Genomic DNA, 20708 nt, shown 5'->3' on the forward strand with positions numbered 1-20708 from the left:
CGATACAATACTTTCGATTTTACAGGACGTTTATAATAAAAGATATCTGTAATAAAAATGAATACAATCTATAATATTCGATAAAATGTTTAAATATTAAATATATTACATATAACATTATAGGACGTTACAGCATGTATAACATTGAAAAAAATAAAATTGAAAATTTTATAATGCACTATATAATTAAAACTTGACAAGAGGGCGTACTTATATAATGCACCGCACACCGCACCCTGAATATGTCAACAAATGTATCATAATACATTTGTAATTCAAAGATCATTGATTTATTTTCAATTGTTTGAATAAGATATATGTATGTATAATAGTATCACATATATTTCTTTAAACATTTGTTATTTGAACTAGTATTTTCAACTTCTCATTCGTAATCCTTACGTTCTGGAGATAAAGGAAAGAATGTATTGATCAGAAATACGATAACGAACAATGATTATGTACTAATAAAACTTTTGTTACAAAACATGTATACTACATCATACAAGCGTAGTATGTTTAAAGCCACATATGACACCAATTTATTAATTCATTACAATATGTAATAAAATGAAGTGATCTTATGGAATGGCTGAATTGCATATAATTGGTCGAATTTCGTCCGCAAAAGATTTCACACAAACACGACTTTTATGCAAGTGGAGTTTTCACGCTGGTAATGGAATCATTATCATATAAAACGTTTATTATTATTTATTATCATATACTTGATAATTTTATTTTTTTCATAGGTAGTGGATGGAAAGTTTTAGATGGTTGTGAAGAGGGACAAACTCAAGAAAGTTGTGATCTATATACAAATAAGCCAGTTTGGGACCATCCCATAGATGTACACTATACAACACAAACTCTTCAAAATTCACCAAAACTTTTGTTACAAATATTTCATAGAGATACACATGGAAGAGTATTATTTGGGTCGTATGGTGTTTGTAATATCCCTTTATCTCCTGGATTGCATTCAATAAAGTGTCATACGTGGAAACCAATTGGTAGGTTGAATATTTTTTAATGAAATTTTACTAACACTTTGTTATATTTCATGTTTATTTTATTCCTGATATATAGGTAATTGGAAAGATAGACTAAGAGATAAGTTTTTGGGGATAACTTTACAATTAAAATCACCAAGCGTTTTAGTTAATTCCTTGGATAGATTTGAGTTACTTACAGAAAGTATGGGTACAGTCAAAATTGAATTGCATATAATTGCACGAAATTTTGAAAAATATGGATGTCATGTATGAATGTACATTATTTCAATATATCGTATAGTTAAAGAACGTGGAATAGGAATTTATTTGTCAATGAATATATCCTAAATTATAAAGCACATAGAAACAAAAGTCAACATGTTTACAACAAAATTTATGTTAATGGTTTTATACTTTATATTAAATGAATCAATATATGCAAAGAAACTTGAAGAAATATTTACATGTATGAATGAAACAGAATGTGATGAACTAATAGAAAAGGACATTTTAGAAGAAACTTCAAGCATTACTGCTGAAAATATTTATAACACAACTAATAACATTATCAGTAGTTCTATGTATCCAACGCAAACTCCAAAAATTCAAATAATACCAACAACAGAGATTCCTCATAAAATACAGTTCAATAATGAATTCAGAAACCAAAGTGTATATAAAATGCATTCTGATATATGTGAATGTGATTTAACAGTAAATTTTTGTTTCTTAATACAATTTTGGATTAAACACGTAATTTTTTTAAGTTAATTTAAAATTTTTTGTTTATATAATAGATATCATCTTGTGACATTAATTGCTGTTGTGACAAAGATTGTAACAGTTTCCATTTTACTGTGTTTTCGTACTGTGAAAGTCATCAACCAGAATTATTTGATAAACGTTATTGTTATAATAGAAATTTTATACAACGAAATAATACTCCATTTATACTTGAAAAATTGGCAAACAATCTCTTTTGTATTTTATATGATAATCTTCCACCTACTTATGATATTAACAATAAATTGGTAAGATTAGTATGTATACATGTCAAATTACATTTTACTATAAAATTATAATTTTTATTTTACTTTATTTTATATAGGATGTAAAAACCGAAAAAGATTTAAGGAAAGCAATAAATTCAAATAGACCGACGTGGAAATGGGAAGACCAATTACATGTACCTGGATATAATACTTTTAGTCATTATCAAGATGATGGTATTATGTGGATAGTACATAATAATTATATTCAACCTTTTGGTATATACTATGTATAACGTTATTTTTATTAGTATATTAAAATCTTATTACATTAATGTTTCTTTATCAATATCTCTTTTTTATAAATTTAGAAATACTACAATCTGGATTTACTTCATTGTGTTCTTTTAAGAAAACTTTAAAATATCTTCATGGTTGGAAAGATCAGTGTTTGCAAACTGAATTAATTAACACAAATAAGTTTTTATTTCCTATGGCATTTAATAATTTTACAGTTATAGTATCTCCTCATTTATTAAATGAAACATATATTCAAGTATTGGATCAGGTATATAAAAGATAGTAACTATCTTTAAAAAGTTATATATCCATTAAAAAAGTTAATAACATTTAAATTTATAATTTCCAGGTTTGCCCCCAAAATATATGTTTATCTTTAACTAGTTATTATTGTAAACATTATTGGAAAACTTGTAGCAATAATACTGTATTAGGATCATGTTCCAATGGAAAGTGTTATAACATTGTAACAGGTGTAAAGTACTTGATTGTTCACAATGGATCTATGGGAATTAATAATGTTGACGTATATTTTAACATAGGTAATGTTTCTCGACATTTTTATCAACAATTTGAAGTAACTTATGAATGGGCAGAATTGGATAAAGAGAAAAGTTTCTTTCTGAGTGGTAATCCTGGTTATATTATTGGAAGACCGTTAATTATTGGCACCTTAAAAATAAATAAGACTAATAAGGTGGAAACTAGATACATCAATTTTAATAAAACTAGTAGTTTTTTGACATTACCTATGGCTACAAAAGCTGGTGAATGTAATAAAATCGATAGGTATACTCTTACCTTTGGAGAAGATATTAAGCTAAAGTGCTCTGTATTTATACACACTAATAATTTTAGTACAATGTCCTGTATAAAGTTACAAAATCTTACTATGCATTTTTTAATGAAAGATTCTCTATTTAATATTACACAAACAGACCAGTACAATATTTATGTTGCAAAGACAGGCAATTTTTCTAGCAATGATATCACTGATTGGACACAAATTTTACTGGATAGGATACCACAAAATACTACAGTCGCACAGGTTGTTAATGGTCGTTTATATTGTTCAGGACTAATAACATCTGTACATTTAAACATTTTATATTCTGCTTTAAAAAAATCCGAAACATTAAACAATTACATTATAGTAGGGATTGGTATTAAATTTTCTGCAGAATCCAATATGTCTTGGTCTAAATGTTTATATGAAAACTGTTCAGATATACTTAAAACAGACATTATTAGTTATGTTACATTTCATGATATATCGAAACCATCAAAGTATTACTTTGCAGGAGGACCTAACTTAGATATTACTTTGCCATATGATTTTTTTTACCCTTTTTTGAGTAGTTCAACCTGTATTAAGTCAAGTATCTTTTTAATCAGTATAATATCAACTGTAGCTTTGCACAATTTATTTTATTGATCTTAATTATTAAAGTATATATTTCATATTTGTACTTAGGATACATATTTATTTACTATGATATTAAAAGCGTGATTTTGTACAATTTATCTTATTGATTTTAAAATCTCAATGATTACACTAATTTGTTATCAAAATGTATGTTTTATCAAAGTGCATAAGGCACATATTACAATTTAAATTATGCACATGGGATAGAATAAAAGTAATTTTACATTTATAAATAAAAGAAGGAGAAATCATATAAAATACTAAAACTGCTATTTTATGATACATTTAATTTATTTTACTCATGAAACAATGTGTGTTTAAAATAAATAAATGGAAAGTGCTTTGTAATAGCTCGTTTCATTCCCCTAGTAATAAAAAATATATATATATTTATATTTTTTAATTTTTAATATTTTGTTATCGCTGATGTAATTAAAAAATTTTTTTCTGAATCTATTATTCCTGAATCAAAATCTTTTCTGCTTTGTATGCAAATGTATGACATCGTTAACTAAGTCTTGCGAATCACTCGTAGATGCTGATAGGCTATAGCAGTTTATATTTCGCGCCGATTTTCTTCCGTTTCTCGAAAATTAGCCATTTCCGTTTTTCAAAAAGAAAAGTTTTTGAGTTGCATTATCACATAAGACGAAAAGTGGATACATTATTACAAACGAAGTTATTTGGATGCAAATATACTTCATATATTCCAAGACACAACATCCACGATCATAAAGTAGTTTGCTGTGTACCGTAGAATGGAAAAAGTGTAATTTATTATGAATATTTGATGCTTGGTAAAACATTCAAAGCTGCACTTAACAGTTACCAATTGACGAAAAGAAAATGAAAGAAGAAACGTTTTTCTATTGTTACTGGTGTCAAAGCGGTCAGGAGTAATCTTGCAGCCTGATAATGCTGGATTGCACGTTATTAAAACCACCTCTGAAACTATATCAAAGTCGGGATGAGTTCTTTCTCACCTTGCTTACTTCTCAGTTAGTGTACCTTTGGACAACTACCTGTTTCAATTAATGCAGCGATTTGAAAGTGTAGCTCTTCAAAGATAACCATGAAGTGAAGAATTGAATTGATAATTTTTTCACATCCAAGGAATAAGCATTTTTCTACTGTGGAAATAAGAAAAGGTAATAAAAGCTAGAGATCATTATTTCAATTGAGAAAAAATATTTTAATAAATATTTTCCGGTAAGAAATCTGCAAAGTTTAGTCAACGATTTAATAACATATATCTTTATCTATGTGCATATTATTACAGATACATTATCCAATGATTCAGTAATATTTTAGAATAATATTAGATGATTGGTTAAAAACTGCATCAAACGCATTTCAAAAGAATCATCATAATATGAAAGAAAATTCACTAATATAACGTTAACCAATGAGAGTCGTCAATTTAAATCATTCGCCAATCAAACTTGGTTTGTCTCTTCTCTAAAATCTTGCCACTATGAACTTGGTACGAGCTATATGTCTATGGTACGAGCTCCTGCAGCTGTCGTGTTGCACTATGGGACGTTGGGTTGTGCTTCGCTCCAATACAAGATGGCTGACACTTGTTAGTAGTGTATTTTCGTTTTATCGAATGTGTATTTTATAAAAAAATCAGTGCCTTCGTATTCACGTATGGTGCGTGCATGTTTGTACAACTAGTACAGAAGTGCTCTTTCTTTTTTAACCAAATAGTTCCCTTATAATGTATTATCAAGAGATATCAAAATGTGCCGTGAAAGTGCTAGAGGCAGAATAATTACCCGTCACCAGCCATATTCATATGTGTTCTTTTGTTATGACAATTGTGATATAATTCTTGTGGAATATAGTGCCAAGGTGAAGTGATATCTCGCTTTGTTGCGCTTCTATTCTGTCACTAGTGTTTGGTACAAGATTCGTTCCACTACAAAATAGATTAAATGAAAGGTATGTATGTATTTGCTCTATCTTCGGTACGCCTATTCACGAGATATTCTTGAAACCGTATATTCGTGTATTTTCTCTTTTTTCGATTGTCTTTTTCTATAGCTCCTTGTGCTTACAAAGTATAAGAACCGACTGACCTATTAACCTGTTATATCGATTAACGTGATGTCATATATGGTTTCTTAGCTTTTCTTTGACATATTCTTTCAATTTTAGTTGCTGTCATTGTTTTATAATTTCTTAGAATCGTATAATTTCCAATTGGCGACACTTTAACGATCGTCAATGACTGTTGCGATGTATTATTGAAATAAACCCTCGATTTTTAACATTGCTTTAATATAATTCTTATTCGCGTAATTCTATTGTTTACGATACCTCAACATAAAAAGTCTTACAGTTCAGGGACGAGAATGAGCAAACTAAACATGGCAGTAACATTAGTAATGAAATTTAATCATAGTGCGTTGTTAGAAGAAAAATATTTCGATTTAATTTGATGTCTTATGGAACTGTTTATTTTATCCTCAATATGATTTTTGGCAGGAATAAATATATAGAAAATTTTGGAATCAGCATTTTCTGTTTATTCTACTTAAATTAAATATAATGATCTATATACTAACCTTAATATTGCATTTTATGCAACTGTATTTTTTTGAGGAGTAATATTTCGTTTATAATATATAGACGACATTTAAGAAAGAAATATTTTATATTAAATTTTTATAAGTACAAAAAAAACAACAAAGTTTATCACAAATTAAATATTTATTATAATCGTTCGTTACGAAAAAGTGATTTAATAAGTTGGTGATATTGATAGTACATTGTTAACAAGAAAAAAAGTTGTTCAGAATGTCATTACTGCGCACGATTCGTTCAAAACTCGTCGTAAGAGGATTCGGCTCATGTTTTGCACAAAACATGTGTGTAAATTACCAATATGATATCGAAGTTACTACTAAACCGACCTTACGATAAATTGATGTGATGTATCACCAAGTTTAAATAAAAAATTGAAAATTTTCGATGACTATATTTGCTATTTATGACGAATACTTTTAAGATGTACTACGATATAATATAATTTAATAAGAATTACTTATTAAATTATAAATCAATAAATTATAAATAATTATTAAATTAAAAATCTTATAAATTAAGATTTTTATTCCTCGGTTTTTATCTTTTATGATAATTTTAATTATATGATGATTTTATGGTAATTTCCTATGCAACTATTACAAAAAAAAGTAATTTTCGTTTCTCGCATTACGACAAGTATAATTCATTGTAATTATTTTGAAATATTATTTTTAAAATCTATATAAAATGCATTATGTTCTAAGTTCTTGTTTTATTATCATAGCTTATTATTTATTAACGTGATATTTAATTTTTTAAAATGTAAATTATGGTGTATAATATCACATAATTTAGGACTAACTCGATTAAATTACTATTTGTAATAATTGCAGTTACTTTCTTTAATGAGGTATAAAATTATTTACAGATTACTATAAGTTCCATTAGATATTTAGAAGAATTTGTGGGCAAAAGAATAAAATCGCGTTGAAATGTTCTTGTCCTTAATTTAAACTAGGCATCGAGTGCATTAACTTCTTTGAACACTATGTTATATTACGGTATATCACTTATACGGAATTAATTATCATTTAATTTTCAGTAATGTTATACCGTTTCATACTTAGGCATTTATAGAAAACCTTGTTTCTTTTTAGTCGGATGTGCTTTATATATTTTTTTATTATTTTACATAATGATCGATATCGTGGAACAAAAACAAAGAATAAAAAGCTTTTTTTCTGAAAATGTAACGAGAAAATTCACGAAATCAAATATGGAATAATTTTCATGCTAATGAAATCAATTTGCTTACTTTTAACATGATAATAATTTTTGTCGGAGCAATAAAGAAATTATTTGTACAAAAAATCTACTTCGTCAGTAAAGAAGCAATTATTATTCCATTGTTTACGTTCTATTAAACTAGTTTCAGTAGCTATAATAATCGATCTATAAAGGAGCATAATATGAAAATTTATGCTCAACAATCTTATTAATGAGAACTGATAAATCATTAAATCTTCAAAATTGTATTTATGGTACCATTTAGTTATTTGTTTATTAGAAATTAATTACACGCATTTTCTATCAAAAGAAACGATACGATTCCCGCGTATATAAACTGTAATGTCGTATACAGTTTTATTTAATTTGTCTTCACTGGACAAATTTCAGTGGGACGTGTTCTTAAAATATTTCAGTCGGATAAGGGTTAAATATGCATCTAGTAGGCCAGTCTTGTGCTATTTCAAGAATAACAAGTATAGCATCGAATATGTCCTGATGTGATTATCGATCTTCTATAGGAAAACAATTTTTTATTGAAAAAGAAAAAATGGATAAAGTATTGGATTCTAGAGATTTATCTGTAAGAATACAAGTGTAATAAACATCTCGATATAAAAGTTCTTTTTTAAAGAATTACTATGTGCACAAAGTGAATCGTTAACTCTTTCTAATCGTGCTTCACCAATGATTCGATAAGTTTTTATAGTCATGACTATATAATTATCATAGTTATTAGAATCTTCTAGAATTATTATTTATATGGGACAGTTAATAATAAATCTGGATGGATTGTCTTTACTGTTGAAAGTACGAATAAATCTTGTAAAAGTTGAATACTTCTTAGAAGACACGTCTTCTATATACGATACTTTTATATGTAATAAATATTATGTAGAAATTTAATTCTTTGACTACTTTTTTTTAAATAAGATAAACAGAAAAGGTATTTTTTTTAAATAAGTTTTTATTGAGCGCGTTAGTTATTTCTAAAAAGCATTTTATATTACTAAAGAATTAAATAACGATTCATTTTTTTCAATTTTACATTGTTCCATTAACAAGACATCTTAAGAAGTTTCATTACTTTAGGTTTTATTATATGACAATTAATTGAAAATCGTACAACACATAAATTCGGTATATTGATGGACGACGCAGTAATAATAATAATTAAACAGGGACGTAAAATACATATGATTATAAGCTCGTGAAAGTACACAGCAACGATAGATATAATCCCGTTGATAAGGGGACATGATTATTTATTAGCTTCGTACACCGTAAATGATCAAATATCCTGCATTCGTTAAGGAGCAATTACTCTTCAAAATATAACAGTTGTTTTAATTCAGATACATACCCTCATTTTAAAGCATGATCTGTTAATTAAATCAAAATATTTTGTATTCGACAAATTTGATTGTCACTGTATTTTAGATGATTTTACAGATTTTATTCAATCTGTTTGTAAATCAGAAGAATAAATTTATAGTATTTTATATATTGGATAATTTCCATATTTTATCGATTTTGCATTGAGGTAATGTTGCAAGTGAAAAAGATTACGATCCAATGATTACGTAACTTCCATAGAAAGAATTAAGTTCAAAAAGCAGATTTTCGGACTTGAAAAAATTCTGGTGGAAAGAAAATTTTGTTACATGTTAAATTATTAAACACTGAAAGTTTCCTTATGTTTGCTTTTATTGTTTTCCCCAAAAAATCTTAATCTTCAAATAGTCGACCATCTACAATATTTATTAATCTTATGTGATAGTAAATCTTATTATTTGTTATTTTAATTTCGTCCATCCAATATCTAAGGATAGAATATTAATTATCACTATAACATATACAACATTCTCTTTATCATTCTTCTAAAGCCAATATTAACATTGATAGTTCTATTCACTTAAATCCATCTCTGTAATATTACATTTGTCGTGACTTAATATTCTATTTCTATAATATTACGTATTTAATTGGATTGCATATATATACAATCTCTTATTATTAATACAAAACTATCATTTTTTCCAGAAAATCTTCTTTATTACATTTCTATAAACATTTATATAACGAACTAAAAAAAATATTATCGCATCTTGCTAAAATGAAGTGAACTCTTAAGGGGTTAAAAACACGGTAAAACTCGTATTCCTACCTCTGCTGTTTAAAAGGGTCTAGGAAATCGATGTTTCCCATCAACTGTATTTTCTCCCTACTTTTCTGCTCTTCGCGCAGAAGCTTTATTTTTCTCGTGGCAATTGTTCGAGTCGCAGAAAGAAAGAGAATAATTGAAAAAAAGCAATAGTTTATCGAATGACGATTATTTGACTTTCGGAAACTTGTTAATGTTATTTCATTTTGGTTGCAGGTCATACAGTCGTGCTGCAGCCGGGGCAGAGGTGAGGGGAGGCCAGGCGGAGATCGAAGAAGGGATGAATGGAACGGCGGCGTTGCGACGCAGCGTCGGGGGTGGCGGAGGCGCCGCCGGGGGTGGAACCGTTGAACCAGCACCCGTTGCCACCCTCGTCGTCTACAAGGACGAGGCCGGATACGGGATGAAAGTCTCCGGTGATAACCCTGTCTATGTTCAATCTGTGAAGGAAGGTGTGTTGTTGGAGTTTTAACATTTGCATATAGTCGATTTTTCGTTTTTAAAAAAGAATAGTTTAGAAATATGTTAATACATTGGATTATAATAATCATGACAGAATCGATTTCACTGGTGGCTTTAATAAAAGGGTTTAGGGATATGATATTACATATGTTGATCGAAATAGACGCTGGAAATTATATTGACAGAATATATTGAGTATTTTTAGTAAATATTTTAAATAATGATGTGCAAGATATGAACCAGTGGAGCTATTATTATAATATACTGAATTTATATTATTTATTATATTTTGTTTCGAAAATTTTAATAAATTATGCAAGTTTAATTTGGTTTGAATATTAGAGCCAATTTAGTGTCCTTAATTTTGTTATTATGTTTCAGGTATTTTGTTGAATCTTATAATTTACATATTCAATGTATATGTTACTGTTTTTGGTAACGCATTATGTATTTCTTAACGCATTTTGTATACATTAATAGCTAAACTGTTTAAGAAAGTAGTCGTTTTTATTGTTCAGAACAACGTATTATCATCTTCTTTTAATTACATTTAATTTATTAATTGTATTTATTTAATTGTAACAGTAAGTTCACACAATACTGATGTTACAAGTTAGTAGTGTATTAATAGTACAAGTGCTACTACTACTTAATATGATACTAATTGTCTTGAGTAATATAAAGTGATGACATTTCATCGAGTTATGCTCAGATACTTAACACATTTACCACTAAAATTAATTTATTTAATTAATGGGATGTAAAACATTTTAGGCTACATTTAAACCAACATTGTAATATATGTTTTCACGATAAAAGTTTTATCTTTGAAGAAATACTTTCAATTTATTTATAAATAACATAATATAAAATCTGTGCCAATTTTTATATAAAGAATTTTTTTTCAATGCACAAAATTTATAATGGTTCACATACCAAATTATTTTTGCATCATGTCTATATTTGTATCAGAAAATTATTCAATCTTTATTCCAAATATTGTCTGTAAACTGTAAAGAGTGATAAAAGTTAAGCTATAATTTTGGCTAAGGAAATGATTATTAAATTGTTCGCAAATTTTTCTAATACTTAAATGTCTCCATAAAGAAAAGAGTTAAAAGCAAACAATGATATATTGTAGGCGGTGCAGCCGCGAGAGCTGGCCTTCACGCGGGCGACAAAATCATCAAGGTGAGCCTATTTCGAATTTACGTTATCGCGAAGTAACACTAACTAAGATATTTCCAGTGAAATTATCGATTGAATGTAAATTATGAATCGAAATATTTATTTTTGAAAATTTAAACGATCAATAAACGCGTACCATGTGTGAATTTAAATTACTTGCGTCTATAAAATGTGCATTTGCTGCAATATATTTTCACTATTTATAACCATGATTGGTATTTCCAGGTTAACGGCGTGAATGTAATGCAGTCCACGCATACGGATGTTGTACAGCTCATAAAGTGTAAGTTTACATACTTTCTTTCTTTTCTACGACCTCTTTTTTGTTCTTTCTCTTTTATTTCCAAGACGTGGGTACGTTATTTGGCAGCGAAACAGAATAAGTGTTTCTCTGTGAAGAGACCGACATATTACAGAATCGGACACTATCTAAATGTTAAAACGTTTCAAAGTACTTTTCATTATCAATAGCGGAAAGTATTAATTCCATTATAGAGAGATTATAGAAAGATCTCGGTTTTGTACCAAATGATATTTATTATCTTTTATTGTTTAATATAATAAAAATTTGATCGCTTAATATTTTATTAATAACAATATTATTTCCTATTCTAGTTTTCCTTTATATACTCACGAATACAAAGGGGAAGAATATTTTTTCTCCATGATAGGATTTTCCCGTCGATTGAGCATTTTTACGTAGTCAGTCTAGTAAACTTGTAATATAAACACACATGGGGTAGTTCATACTTTCTAAGGTATTCTTATGTGTCATTGATCATCACAAGGGGTGCGTATAATTCAATCTAGCTTAGTATAGGCCAGGCTATTGACCTGTGTTTTATAAAAGTAGATAAAGTACTTAGGTATTATGTTTTAAAAGAATTATCTTCAAAGTAACAAATTGAGATAGAAGAGTAATATGGTTAATTATTTTTAGATAATAAAAGCATCTTGTATTTAGAATATTAATTAGATATTAAAAGAAAGAAATGTAAATTGAATAAATGGTTATATATCTAATAGAACTATAATTGATATCTTATTGATATAAATGATTCTCTGAACAAGATTAAACTGCAATTTAATTTTATTGAATTACATTACGATTTATTTATTCTAGCTCTCACAAAACTCTGTTCAATTAAGCGAAATCGAGTAAAAGTAGAATCAAACCTCATATTGCTTTTCAATGTTTTTTGTTTTTCCATACTCAAACTGGTGCTTGATCAAAACCTGTCGGGGTATATTTCATGTCTGGAAAGCTTTTATCGAAATTGATCCGTAAAGCTCATCGATTTGAGCGGGCAATGCAATTTAATTTGAAGCTGTATCACAGAAATTGCGTAAAAAAAGAAGGAAGCGCGGAGGCTTGCGAAAGGAAGTTCATTCTACGTGTAGTTAGGATAATAAACGTTTGAGTATGCGAAACTCCATCGAGCAATCTGTCTCTGTCTTTTCTATAAATTAAAGTATCTAGAGAGATATGTCAAGTGCAGTGACGCATGACCAACGTTTATATATTACAAAAAATCGAAAAAAAGAGTTAAATTTGTTTGTTGTATTTGAGAAAAGAGACATTTATAAAGATCACGAATGATTGTCGGTGATTTTATCTTGGATATACCGACGTCAACGAAGCTTCTGTGGCGACGTTTCCAGTGATGTAAGCATGCGAGTTTATAGCGGTGACGGTTGGTTCATAGAGTCTATCTTCCTCTTCCTAACAATTCAGGTACAACACAATGACTATAAACGTGTCTTTTCCATCGTAGTTTTAACTGTGCTGTAATTCCACAAAATTCTATTACGTTTCAGGCATAACGCGTGAACGAAATGAAACGAGAGTTATTTCAGGTTGCGTTATTCCCTCTTATTTTATCACGTTGCGATTAGTTCCTTGAGATATTGGAGTAAAATAAATTTCTTTGTGTAAAAAGCAATTAGTTTTCCTTTTATGTCGTGTTCATTTGTATGTTTCTATTCACTCTGTAATCATTATTGCTAGCTAATAATTCAAAAGTAAAATAAATAATTAGAGAGTTGTAAAAGAGTTTGTAACATGTAAAAGATTTCGAAACCGGATGCAATATGTCGCGTAATCTAACACTTTTTAAATGTGAGATGGTGTTGTGTATCCAAATCTAATAACTTTCCAAAGTACGCTAACTGTCCTACTTAATCATTTCATAAGGCAGCAACTCTTACACGTATTCAGATTTCGCTAGACTCATGAATATTTAAAATCGATTCAACACAAACATTTTTCAACAAATACAATAAAAATCTCATTTGCATACCAAGTCATAACAGTATACCAAAGTTGGCGAAGTTTTTCCGTGTAATAAACGCACTTCTAAAGATGTATCGGTAAAATAATTTGAATTTGCAAATTAGAAAACTTGCAGATGTTCAGCATGAGAATTACTGAGAACAAACAGGGTATAGACTAGTATGAGTATTTTAACGGGAATTAACCGTGTTAGAACGTTTTACTGGTTGAAGTAACTTTTGTCTTGTGAAAATAAATAAAGATAGTTTTATGAGGAAAGGCGTTCATGTGCAGAATACGAGAAGATCCTTAACTGACCGTTAAATCACTGCCATTTACAGCTGAGTCAATCTTTCCTTCGGGATTTTCCAAATCATTATGCTAATTTGTATTTCGATAAAGAAAGAGTAACGTTTCAAGTACTCAATCATACAGAAAAATGGAACGAAAAATCATCTTAATTTTACCAGATATAAAGTTTATATAAAGTTTCAGGAAAATTCTAATCTTTTAAGAAGAAAATCCAATCTTGTATCATAAACTTCTTTTTATTTTATAGATTAAAGTTCTTGGCTTAAGAAATTTGATTATTAGATGTAAAAGGAAATTATGTACTTCTTTATCGTAAACAAAACGTATCTTCATTCATAAAATTTGAAATGTTTTCTATAAAAAATTGTCTAGAAAAATAATTGAAACTAAAAATAACTACAGCAATATCTTGTAATAAAAGACAAAAAGTAAACTTTGCTGAAAAACAAAACACACACGTAGGAGATTTCCATCGTTACGATAGGAAAACATCCGTAGATCTATTTCCTAGTAATTCCCAGTTATCGAGATTTTTACGTTGCAAAAACGAATTATAGTATTAAAGTGGATTTACCGAGGTGTTATAGCACATAGTCAAATGACGAGATCTGGTCATATATCGAGGATTAGTCGTATACGCGCGTGTAAACATAAGAATCTCGTCATTCATATTAATACACGTACCTGGGGCCAAGTTTCTCGGTACGAATGTCTTTACTGCTCCACGTATCGCCTCGGTCATCGCCAATCGTTTTACGCAGTTTTGCAGACGACACGGCTCTCGATGCGCGTGATATCTCTCCGTGAAACTGTACATCCTCGAATCGCTGATACCAAAATTTCATTGAAAGATCGATTTACCGGTTCGAACGTGTTTGTTCTCGTCGACGTTGTGTATCTATATGAAGACGCGAACCACGTATGACCTCAGGCAAGCTTGGAAGAAAGCTCGTACGAAAGCGTACTCTGGTATTTTCAGCTTCTTCTGAAACGTTTACGTTCATGTTCGCAATTATGTAATTTTACCGTTAGGACACGGATTATTGTTCGTTGGAATTTTACTTATTTCTCGTACGATCATTTGTGATTCCTTCGTATCAGAGAAACACGAAATTGCAGCCGTTACAAACTGTGTAAAGTTGCAGGTTCCTCGAGTAATATTTATATTCTCTGATTCCATAAAAATGCAAATATTTGGCAAGTTGTGCATATTTTCGGAGTGCTTGTTTAGGCAGCAACTTTGAGGAAGAGATACCACGATACACTCGCGTTTTCGAAATCCAAGCCGTCGTTGCGGAGTTATATATCGAATTTGAGATTTTGATGTCGGTGTTGTTAATCAATTTTCTGATACGGATATGCATTTCCAGAATTAGAAAAATATAATGACGTCATACGTCTCAGCTGAGCGTAGGAATGAGTCATTGATGGCGTAAGCAGAGACTAGATTTGTAGTTAGTTCTATATAAACATTCTATTCATGATAAATGTATTCTGTTTGCATTTTTATTCATTATTACGATTTTTTTTGTCTGATAAGAGATCTGGGAATTCTTTTATACTCTGCTTGGATAAGTAGCCTTAGGTCTATCAAAAATTTGTCATCGATAAATTTTAACAGTTTAATCCTTTACAAAGTATATAGGACTTTACGATTTCTTAATGAACATCTGGTTGTCGCAATATCGTATACAGGACCTATACTTCTCAGATTACTTATCAGATATTGCGTATCAACGATCGCATGATCGTTTATTAAATACATACAAATAATTAAAAAAAAACACACACAATTTACATTAAGCATAAAGGCATGTCAAAATCTTAAAATCAGTACAGTACAATATTACTGATGATTTCAATTGACAAATTTTCCTAATTACGTAGTATTTAGTGTACACAGATTATCCATAGAGAACATTTTGTAGTCGAGAGGAATCTAAATTGTTGTAAAAGAAAATACAAGTACTGACTGTTCGAGCAACTCTCAAAAGAAAGGTGGAGGGTCAAACGCGGGGGAAGGACCGGCGGAGGTATGCGAAAGGTGACTAATCATCGTCCTTGAACCCTTGTTGCAGCTTCGACGCAGGTGGTACTGACGGTACAGCAGAAGCCAGTTGCAACGAATAGCGCGACAACGACGGCCACAGGGCTGCAAGTTGGTTTGGCGGGTGGACACCAGCGACCAGTTAGTTTATCAGCCGGTACCACGATGGTATCACCCTCACAACCGGCGACTTCTTTACTCAGGGCGTCGACTGCTCCAGCGACCGGTGCACCGTGTAACGCACGTATTACGGGACCTCAACCCGTTGATGTAAGTCGATATTTTTTGCTTTATTTACGAAGAGATTTATAAATTGGATTCAATAGCTTTTTAATATAATAAAAGTATAATATAATAAAAATCCTTTTCTTATATTTTAGCATGAGAAAAAACGGCAATTGGAAACTCAGCGCGTTCATACATTCCAGCTTATGTTGGAGAAAGAACAAAGTTACGTTGATAAGCTTCGCAGCGAACTCGCGAAAGCTAGTACTGGTAGTAGTAATGTTAATGTTGTAGCACGACAAACAGAACTAGCGGGCGCCGAAAGGAGGGTACGCACTCTGCAGGACCAGCTAGCTGCTATTACAACCAATGAACAGGTATGGTTTTTTAATCTTATGGTATGCTTTAATAATACGTTCAAGTTATTTTGAAAATTTCTAATTATTGCATTAATATCCTGCATTAATTTTATACCAGTAAACTATAATTGTTCATTGTTCATACATATATTACATCATAAATATTATCTTATTATTCATAATCTTATTCATAAAGACGTGAATTCGTTTTAACGCTTACATTCATTAACATTTCTTATGTCCCTATATATTTTATTGTGTCTTGCTTTTGTGTCAATGTTTGACAATTCCAGTTTATGTTATTCAGTGTATTAAATAGTTGCTCGGCATGATATTATTGAGATGTTTATTTTTATGAATGGAAAGCATAGTGATGAGAGTATGAATATAAGTTTAATCATTGATTATTATAGTAGTTCGGTAATCTTTGATATATTTATTAATAGCTTACAGTATATTATGGTAAACAATAAGAAATAACAAAGCCTACGTTCTGCTTTTATACGTATATTTTTTGAGCTGTATAAATACAATTTTTATACAATGTGTGCTTGTATTACAATTGAAATTTTCAAATGCAGCCATATAGGGATGTATTTAAGCTTTTGCTAACTTTATCTAACCAGCTTTTGTTGTGTCTTACAGCTTTGCTCGTTGGTAACAAACACCTCGTGTTCCCCGGGTTATTATTCACCCTTGAGTAGTAGCAGTGGTGATGTACCACCGCCTCTACCATCTCGTAAATCCTTGTCCATGCAAAGCCTGTCTCCGCCACCATTGCCTCCCAGACCTCCGCCTACTACAAATACGCACCACGTAGCCCAGTTGGAGCTGGAGCGTCATCTGTTGACTCATTTAACGCCCTCAACCACCAGTCATGGCATACCTAACTCTGTAAGTAGCCTAATCGCTAAGTTATTAAATAAATAATTTATATCAATGTATGCATGGTGAAAGAGAAGTACCACAGAATCACAATGTGAATACCTTTAACAGATATTTATATATTGGACAATTTATACTTTTATATTTTAAAATATATTTTATAAATATCATTCCTATTAAAATTCATATCATTTAATACATCTATCACAATTATGTTAAATAATAATCAAGTACCTATGTTATAATAATACTTTGTTTTGCTTCTTTTGCAAATACCTTATGTGTAGTTCCACTAAAAACTTATGACAAATATTACATTTCAGAAACTGTGCTTGTTCATTGAAGTGTTGCTTGAGTAATTTTATTAAGTAATGTATTTTAAGTATGTTTGTGATATGTACTTTATGTGATTTAAGAAAAATTTATGGTTATGCAGTATGTACCTTTAAACATTGTCTGTTAAGTATATGTTTTATTTTATTTACTGTGATTGCAGTGTTTAGCAATTCTTATGGTGTGTGGTATGAAATGCATATAGTACAATTTTATAGTATTTCTGCATAATGAATCACTCAATATTCTAGTTTATTCTTGTATTTAATTTACTGATATAATGTTCTGATTATCTATTATTTAATAAATAAGTATTTAATTTCTTTATAGCTTTCACAGGGTGCAAACTTGGGTTCCTCAAATTCACTTAATAAACATCAACGAACGAAATCCAGTCCAGAACAATTGGGAACAACAACTATTTCTCCATCAGAAGCTAGTAGACGTTTAATAGCATCAGAGTCAATGAATGATCTTTCTCCTCCAAGGCATGTAAGGCATAGTGACATTGATATAGATGAATTACCTCATATCACTCCTCCAGGAACTCCACCTCCACCATATCCAGTTGCTAGTCCAGGAAATGATACCTCCAGTTCTACTATTAATGATGTAAGTTTTTAATCAAAAAGCTGAGTTCCTTAAATAATCTGTGATACTTACTCATGTATTTTTCCTTCTTTAGACAATATTAAATGAAGGCATTCCTGGATTGCCAATATTACAGCAGCCAATTATGTCAATGGAAGACGATGATATGAGTGATCAAGAAGTTGTGAGTTTTATAAATTTTATATATAGTTTTTTGTTTTTAGTTTTAAATGAAATCATTCATATTGGTTCATAATTGCTATGTTAATTGTCGTTGTAGGGACAGTTAGAAGATCATGGACCATTCAAATCTTTGTCTCGATTATGGGGACATCATGCACACCTTGCTGTATTTATTAATTATGTTTTGTCAAACAGTGATCCCTCCAGTCTGGTAAGTATTACGTGATATATAGTAGTGATGTCTTCGAATATTGAATTTTATTACCCAAAGTCATTTTAAATTATTCATATTATTTTAGTTGTTCTACTTGGTAACGGATCTGTACAAAGAAGGCAATGCAAAAGAAATGAGGAAGTGGGCATATGAAATTCATTCTAGTTTTTTAGTACCTGGTGCAGTAAGTAATTTGAAAAGGATATCTTTTTTCTCTTGAATATATGGGGATCGTATTTAACTTAAAACTGTTTTATATATAGCCTCTCCGTCTGCATAATGTAGACGAAAATGTAGCACATGAAATAGACGACGTTCTTTTAAAGGAATCTGATAAGGAAGAGATTCTACGAAAAGTATGTGTTATGCAGAAGTATATATGCATAGTTTGCTGGATATGATTATATAAAATATTGTATTCTTGGCAGATATTTTGGAAAGCTCGTACACGTGCAAAAGAAGAGCTAAACGAGCAACTTGCAGACTTTCAACAAAAGAGAACTGCTGGATTAGGTACGTTATTTGGCCCAAGCGACGCTCAGTTGGATGAAAGTGCATCTGATAAGGCGCGAGAAACAAAAATCATAGAAACATACCTCTTACCCAAAATGGAGCCTTATCTGTAAGTTCATTAACAAAAAAGTATACATAGTTTTAATTCTTAACATATAATGGCATATAGCGTTACATTATTATTTATATAATGTTTCAGAGAAGATATTGAAAAAGAACACGTAGATTTGCGACAATTCACAACAGCAGCTGGTTTGGCAACAATATTAACAAAAATTTTTCAAGTTCGACCAGTATCACTTGACCGAGTACCTACTTTTGTCGCAAAAGATAAGTCAAATCTCAAAGCCCGCCTGCTTACAGGAAAAACAAGAAAAATGACAATCAGAGGTCATCATTTTGTAGCTCATCAATACTTTACTATTACTTATTGTAATCATTGTCAACTTATCATTGGTGGAATTGGACCTCAAGGATATTTATGTAGTGGTGTGTAAATTTATATAGATATTACTAAATTAAAAATTAGAAAATATAAATTTGAGATCACGTGCGAATATCGACACAATTAAAAATTGAAGCAACTTTTCCATTTTGTTACAGATTGTTCTCTAAGTGTTCATCGTCAATGTGTTCGAGTAGTAGAAGAAAATTGTCCTGGACCATTGGTTAGAAAGGAAAGAGGCAATGATCGTATAAGCAAATTGATGGAGCGTATCAGGCCTGAAAGGAAACCACCATCATCACACCATCATCATCCTCAAAATCACATGCTTCATGGTAAATAATTCGAATTTTACATTACACTCTATGACTTAGAAAGATTTGTTGTACTTCTTCTCTTCTATGTACACGTATATTGTAAATAAAATGTACAAATGTGAATTCTGTAGGCTTCTTTGTCTTTTAATAGTTTATTTTTATAATATAGGATATTTTATTGTTACAGACAAGATTAAAAGGAGCGAAGAAGATACCGGTACATTGACTGATGGTGAAAATGGTAAGTTTGCTATTTGCATTAAACTATTAAATGAAATAATATTAGAAAAATATACTTTTAACTGCAGTAATCGTATAAAACAATGGAATTTGTAACTACATACGCCGTTGCGTTAACGTTATGATTTATTGTTTAATCATTTATTGTTTGTTGTCTTTAAAGTTTTCGTAGCTATATTTTGTTCCAATCAAAGGAAATAAATTTTGATATTTTATATCTCGTAGTATACAATAACATATTTACTGCTTTATTTTTAAATATATGATGATATACTAAAATTTTTTAAATCTCATGATAGTCAAATTTATTAATTCGTGGAAAATCGACAATAAATCTTTTTTTTTCATATTATATATAAAGTAAGAATACGTCTATATTAATCAGTTCATTCGTTACATAGCGTGATAACTTGCCAAATGCTATTAATT

General features: G+C 29.9%; 2 protein-coding genes and 1 long non-coding RNA gene across 9 annotated transcripts in view; 2 read left to right on the forward strand and 1 right to left on the reverse strand.

Annotated features, from left to right (window-relative positions):
- The first annotated feature begins 540 nt into the window (after positions 1-540).
- Positions 541-5028, forward strand: LOC122573608 (tectonic-1-like). Its single transcript, XM_043740228.1, has 8 exons — positions 541-676; positions 753-1013; positions 1090-1262; positions 1353-1709; positions 1793-2026; positions 2104-2263; positions 2356-2552; positions 2634-5028. The coding sequence occupies exons 1-8, from the start codon at positions 589-591 to the stop codon at positions 3717-3719; spliced, it is 2556 nt and encodes an 851-aa protein (XP_043596163.1). The 5' UTR covers positions 541-588; the 3' UTR covers positions 3720-5028.
- Positions 5029-5290: 262 nt separating this feature from the next.
- LOC122577719 (rho guanine nucleotide exchange factor 11) overlaps positions 5291-20708 on the forward strand; it is a 33864-nt gene continuing 18446 nt past the window's right edge. Inside the window, exons 1-16 of one of the 6 annotated variants that reach the window (XM_043749229.1) lie at positions 5291-5654; positions 9910-10145; positions 11297-11346; positions 11569-11626; positions 16006-16244; positions 16355-16576; positions 17204-17452; positions 18107-18388; positions 18462-18551; positions 18648-18761; positions 18850-18948; positions 19028-19120; positions 19193-19386; positions 19477-19766; positions 19881-20057; positions 20227-20280. In XM_043749229.1, the coding sequence (XP_043605164.1) occupies positions 9974-10145; positions 11297-11346; positions 11569-11626; positions 16006-16244; positions 16355-16576; positions 17204-17452; positions 18107-18388; positions 18462-18551; positions 18648-18761; positions 18850-18948; positions 19028-19120; positions 19193-19386; positions 19477-19766; positions 19881-20057; positions 20227-20280 (2383 nt within the window). In that variant the 5' untranslated portion in view covers positions 5291-5654; positions 9910-9973. Of the gene's footprint in view, positions 5655-9909; positions 10146-11296; positions 11347-11568; positions 11627-14673; positions 14897-15221; positions 15360-16005; positions 16245-16354; positions 16577-17203; positions 17453-18106; positions 18389-18461; positions 18552-18647; positions 18762-18849; positions 18949-19027; positions 19121-19192; positions 19387-19476; positions 19767-19880; positions 20058-20226; positions 20281-20708 lie in introns of those variants that run through there. The other 5 variants (XM_043749230.1, XM_043749232.1, XM_043749231.1 and 2 more) reach the window with 5 other exon arrangements.
- Positions 9999-15135, reverse strand: LOC122577738. Of its 2 annotated transcripts, none has more exons than XR_006320412.1 (3): positions 15003-15135; positions 14612-14912; positions 9999-10133 (listed from the first exon to the last, which is right to left on the reverse strand). It is a non-coding gene; the product is annotated as an uncharacterized LOC122577738 (long non-coding RNA). The 2 variants fall into 2 exon arrangements; XR_006320411.1 differs by having other exon boundaries at positions 14990-15118.

Source organism: Bombus pyrosoma, linkage group LG2, assembly GCF_014825855.1.
Source record: "Bombus pyrosoma isolate SC7728 linkage group LG2, ASM1482585v1, whole genome shotgun sequence".
Lineage (NCBI taxonomy): Eukaryota > Metazoa > Arthropoda > Insecta > Hymenoptera > Apidae > Bombus > Bombus pyrosoma.